Genomic DNA, 5,045 nt, shown 5'->3' with positions numbered 1-5,045 from the left:
CTGAGCCCGCTCTCCACAGGCATCGGGCGTAGCACGGCGCTGGCGCTACACGCGGCAGGCGCGCGCGTGGTGGCCGTGAGCCGCACCCAGGCCGACCTGGACAGCCTGGTCCACGAGGTAGGCGCTGCTGGCCGGGTCATCGGGTCCCCCCTGACTTGGAGAGCGGGAGTGGGGCGGGACCGGGGCGGCCGCACAGCTCCACCTCCTGGGCTGGGCGTCATGTGGGGCCCGCTAGGAACCCGAAGCCTGCCTTCCCCGTGGGTGGTTAGGCCCCTGAACATGGAAGGGGCAGGAAGCGCTGCCGGGCAGGCTGGGGTCCGGGCCGGGAGGAAGAGGACGGGCCACAGGCGGGTCCTTAGGCTTAGCCAGTGGACATGACAGCTCCCCAATTCCACAACCTCCTGGTCTACGAGCTGGCTGGCCCCTCTGAAGCCTTGCCCCGTCCCCTGTCCAGCTGAAAGATGGCACATACCCTGCCCTTCCCCCTCAAAGGTAGAGGCCCAGTTGTGCCTGCCTTGGGCACGGTGCCTCTGTTAAGAGTAACCCCCCACAGTGCCCTGGCATTGAGCCCGTGTGCGTGGACCTGGGTGACTGGGAGGCTACAGCGCGGGCACTGGGCAGCGTGGGGCCGGTAGACCTGCTGGTGAACAATGCCGCCGTGGCCGTGTTGCAGCCTTTCCTGGAGGTCACCAAGGAGGCCTGTGACAGGTGAGCCAGCTGCAGGAGCCCTGGGGGTGTGGCAGGTGGAGCCCTGAGGCAGGCCCCAACCAGGATCCCTCCACGTCCCACAGGTCCTTCGATGTGAACCTACGTGCAGTCATCCAGGTGTCCCAGGTGAGCTGTCCTGCAGGTGGGAGAAGGTATGCGGGTGCCCCACGTGGGCCTCACCTCCTGTACCACTCCAGATCGTGGCCCGTGGCCTGATTGCCCGGGGAGCCACAGGGTCCATTGTCAACGTCTCCAGCCAAGCCTCCCAGCGTGCCCTGACCAACCACACGGTCTACTGTGAGTGTCACTGGACTCTGGTCTGCCCCACCCCCGACATCGCCCTGGCACCCCTGATCCCTTGCCGCCCCCTGCCAGGTCTGCTGTGAATGACCCTGGTTGCTGGTGTCCAGGCCCCCACCCCCAGTCTGCAGGGTTTCCTGTGAATGAGCCCTGGGCACTGGTGCCCCTGGCCTCAGCGTTGGGCTCCATGGCCTCCCCTGCTGGGCCCTGGCTCCCTGGTTCACAGCAATGGGCCCCATGATCTTCCCAGCTGCGCCCTGACTGTCCCCAGCCTGCCATGCCCCTACTCTCCACAGGCTCCACCAAGGGTGCCATGGACATGCTGACCAAGGTGATGGCCCTGGAGCTTGGGCCACATAAGGTGAGCCAGGGCTCCCCCCAGCGCCCTCTGCTGGGCCACCTGGCACCCCTGCCTTGCTGACCCACTTGTTCCACACAGATCCGGGTCAATGCAGTGAACCCCACAGTGGTGATGACTCCCATGGGTCAGGTCAACTGGAGTGACCCCCAGAAGGCCAAAGCCATGCTGGACCGCATCCCTCTGGGCCAGTTTGCTGGTAAGGGGGTGGCAAGGACAGCCCCTTGGCCTCAGGGAGCTGGATGGGAAGAAGGACCCCTGACAGCCCTTCATCTGCCTGTCCCTATCCCAGAAGTGGAGCACGTGGTGGACAGCATCCTCTTCCTGCTGAGTGAACGCAGCAGCATGACCACGGGCTCCACCCTGCCAGTGGACGGGGGCTTCTTGGCTGCCTGAGCCTGTGCCCGCCAGCTCCCCCCAATAATAAACACCCTCTGCTCACCGGTCATGTCCTACTTCCTAGCGCCCCGCAGTGCCTTCAAGGGAATAGGACGAACCTTCACAGGGAGGCACCCTGGCTAAGGAGACACCTGAGCCCACCCCCAGCAGAGGCTGGGAGTCAGTGCTTTTCAGAGGTTTACCGCTGGCTATGGGAGGGAGGGGGTTTGGGCAAACATGACCTTTGCCTTGTCCGGATCTCCAGGTGGACCGGGTGGAGTGCTTCTGAGAGTCCCACAGACACGCCCCATGAGCCTGGCTCAGATGCCTCCAAGTTAAGAACAAGGGAGAGCAACTGTGTCTGGATCACGGTCATTTGTCAGTGACCATGCTCAGTCTCGGTGATCCATCACGGCTTGGGGATGCCAACAGAGCTTTGGTCAGTTTTGTGTGCTATTTACAATGCAATGGCCCAACCTGACATACCCAGGACTAATCTGAACGACCAATACAGTCACGCCGACATCATGCACAGAACCAGAGACCAAGCCCCAGCCGGTGTGTTTGCCAGTTCCTGCCTGCAAGCCCTGGGGTTGTGTGTGACATCACTCCCCAATGGCTGTCCCTGAAGGTGGGCTGGGGAGATGTGCAGGAGCTATTGTTGTGGGCTCTCTCCTGTGCAGACACCAGACACGGTGGCCTCCTGCGCCTGCGGTGATGACCACAGACACAGGAGGGTGTGCGCGCTGCTGGGCTTTATTATCTCCGCAGGACTAGGTCATCCCCTGTGAACCGTGGCTGCGGAACCACTAGCTAGCACCACTCCGGACAACTGCATGGCCAGCGCCCGAGCCAATACCCGAGCCAATACGAGCTGAATCCAGCTTGAACACGATCCAATCACGTGACTGTGTACAGGGATGCCCAGTGACCTCAGGAGGAAGGCGAAGCCCCAACCCTATCTCCCCTCTCCCCGAGCAACCCCTCCCAGGCTGACACCAGCCCACCCCATTCTTCCTGCAGCAAGGCCTGGCTGTGTGTCGGCCCACTAAACTTGGGCTTGAGAGTAGCCACCTTGCCCTGGGGCCCAGCTCTAGGAGTACAAACACCACTACTCCTGCTGGGAGCTGAGCTGTCCCTGGGGAAACAGGCAGCCCCCCCCAAGGTTTGCTCCTTCCCTTGCCTAGTATATGGGGGCAAGTCAGAGACACCTCTGCAGGGGATTCGAGCCCAAGATGTGCACGGTGGATGTCCTAGACCCCTTGTACCTCCTTGGCTGGGGGGTGGGGGCAGACAGTGAGGCCGAAGGCAGATGGTGGTAGTGGAGAGCATTTATTATACAAAATCAGGGCAGCCCCTCCCAAGCAGGATGAGCAGACTCCAAGCCCCAGCCTCCCCACAGGAATGTAGCCACTCTGAGGCTGCCCTAGACCCTCCCCTGCAGCCCTGAGGGAGACCCTGCTCCCTCCCTCCCTCCCTCCCAGCCTGGGGGGATGGAGAAGGCTAAACCCTACACCCTCCAAGAGGAGACCTGGAGCCCTGGCCCTCTGGGTGGCCTCATCCCCATGCGCCCCCCCCTCTTCCCGCCCCCCCCACCCGCAGACTCAGGGACACTACACACTTGAACACAACAGCAGACCCTGCTGCCTGAGGGGCTGCTCCCCGCCACCTGCCCGGCCAAGGTGGGCTCTAGAAGAGCGTGCACTTCTTGCCAGGCTTCTTGACGGGGGGCGGGCAGAGCACAGCGCGAATGGCTTCATCGAACACTGTCTTCAGGCCCCGCTGGGTCAGCGCTGAGCACTCTAGGTACTTGACGGAACCTGGGGTCGTGAGGGGCAGAGAGGATGGGTCCATGAGCCTCAGCCAGGGGTGTCTCCCTGTCCTGGCTGGCCCCCATGCAGCTCACCAATCTCGCGCGCCATGGCCAGGCCCTGTGGGTAGGTGATGGGTGCCAGTTTCTTGTCCCGCAGCCTCTCGACGGCGTCCTTGTCATCCCGCAGGTCCAGCTTGGTGCCCACCAGGAGGATGGGGGTGTGGGGGCAGTGGTGCCGCACCTCTGGGTACCACTGTGGGGGCATAATAGACTGATCAGGGCCATCTCCCCACTGGCCTGAGCACCCACCACCCCTTCCAGCCTCCGTGGTCTGCTGGGGAAGGGGGCGGGGAGGAGATAAGCAGCCAGAAGACCCAGGCTTATCCTGGCCTCACAGTGGGGGCTGTGGGCTGGCCCAGAGGCCCTCCATCCTGAGAACCCTGCTGGATGCCCCTCCCTGTCCTGCAGACTCCACACCAAAAGGGTCCACAGGAAAGAATGCCCTATGCTTTTCACTACACCAGGGCCAGTCTCTGGCTACCTCCTCCTGTGGGTGACACCCCTACTCTGCCCTGCCAGGGTACCCCTTTCCCATGGGTGCCACCCCAACACCCTCCACCCCCGTGAACCTCAGCCCTGCCCACCTTGGCACGGACGTTCTCAAAGGATGCCGGGCTCACCAGGGAGAAGCAGATCAGAAAGACATCCTGGGTGGGGGAGGGGGCCAGGTAAATACCCACAGGGGCATCCCAATGACCCAGTCCCCAGCCCCCAGCTTGGGGGACCCTGGTGGGCAGGGGCACCTACAGTCTGGGGATAGGAGAGAGGCCGCAGCCTGTCGTAGTCCTCCTGGCCCGCAGTGTCCCACAGTCCCAGGTTGACTGGCTTCCCATCCACCATCACATTGGCAGAGTAGTTGTCGAAGCTGGGGGCACAGGAAGGTCAGGGCGGGAGTGGCAGGCTACATCGCAACCCCCCACCCGGCAGCCGCCCCTTGCCCGCACGCGGGGCTCACACGGTGGGGATATACTCCCCGGGGAAGGCGTTCGTGGTGTAGCTAATCAGCAGGCAGGTCTTCCCGACGGCGCTGCGGACACACGGACAAGCCACGTGGCTGCCTGTGGGCCCTCCATCAGCACCAGCGGCAGCCGGCTCCCAGCCTCCACAGGCTGGGCTTCCGTGTGGCTGGAGGCCGGGGTCCCAGGCAGCAGACCCGCGGCGATCTAGGGCTGGCGGAGGAGGCCCGGGGCCGGCGGGTCCACGAGGGGCGGGGTGGTGGGTGCGGCGCAGGCACCGGCACCCCGCGAGGGAGAGTGGGGGCTATAGGCCAGGAGGGGAGTGGGGCACCGGAGGAGGGTCCACTCAGGGGAGAGGCCTGGCCGCACCCACGCGGACGATGGGCTGGCAGCTCGGGCGCGGAGCCCACCTCGCCCTGCGCACCGGCTCTGGCAGCCCGGCGGGCAATGGTGGCCTTGGAGGGCCGCAGCA

At 64.2% G+C, this 5,045-nt stretch overlaps 2 protein-coding genes across 2 annotated transcripts in view; one reads left to right on the top strand and one right to left on the bottom strand.

Moving 5' to 3' along the window:
* Nucleotides 1–1,807, top strand: part of DCXR (dicarbonyl and L-xylulose reductase) — a 2,222-nt gene extending 415 nt beyond the window's left edge. The window contains exons 2-8 of the mRNA XM_045299528.1: nt 20–117; nt 554–708; nt 792–834; nt 906–1,005; nt 1,305–1,369; nt 1,448–1,565; nt 1,659–1,807. Coding sequence (XP_045155463.1) covers nt 20–117; nt 554–708; nt 792–834; nt 906–1,005; nt 1,305–1,369; nt 1,448–1,565; nt 1,659–1,762 — 683 coding nt within the window. The 3' untranslated portion in view covers nt 1,763–1,807. The remainder of the gene's footprint in view (nt 1–19; nt 118–553; nt 709–791; nt 835–905; nt 1,006–1,304; nt 1,370–1,447; nt 1,566–1,658) is intronic.
* A 1,536-nt stretch (nt 1,808–3,343) lies between these two features.
* RAC3 (Rac family small GTPase 3) overlaps nt 3,344–5,045 on the bottom strand; it is a 2,764-nt gene continuing 1,062 nt past the window's right edge. The window contains exons 4-8 of the mRNA XM_030888091.2: nt 4,573–4,877; nt 4,365–4,482; nt 4,202–4,264; nt 3,651–3,810; nt 3,344–3,564 (exon numbers count right to left, since the gene is read on the bottom strand). Of these exons, the coding sequence (XP_030743951.2) occupies nt 3,434–3,564; nt 3,651–3,810; nt 4,202–4,264; nt 4,365–4,482; nt 4,573–4,877 (777 nt within the window). The 3' untranslated portion in view covers nt 3,344–3,433. The remainder of the gene's footprint in view (nt 3,565–3,650; nt 3,811–4,201; nt 4,265–4,364; nt 4,483–4,572; nt 4,878–5,045) is intronic.

Source organism: Echinops telfairi, unplaced genomic scaffold (assembly GCF_000313985.2).
Source record: "Echinops telfairi isolate 266 unplaced genomic scaffold, ASM31398v2 ScPeMD7_7458;HRSCAF=8496, whole genome shotgun sequence".
In the NCBI taxonomy this organism is placed as follows: domain Eukaryota; kingdom Metazoa; phylum Chordata; class Mammalia; order Afrosoricida; family Tenrecidae; genus Echinops; species Echinops telfairi.
Note: the sequence above shows the minus strand (reverse complement) of the source record. Positions and strands in the feature narration are given on the sequence as shown.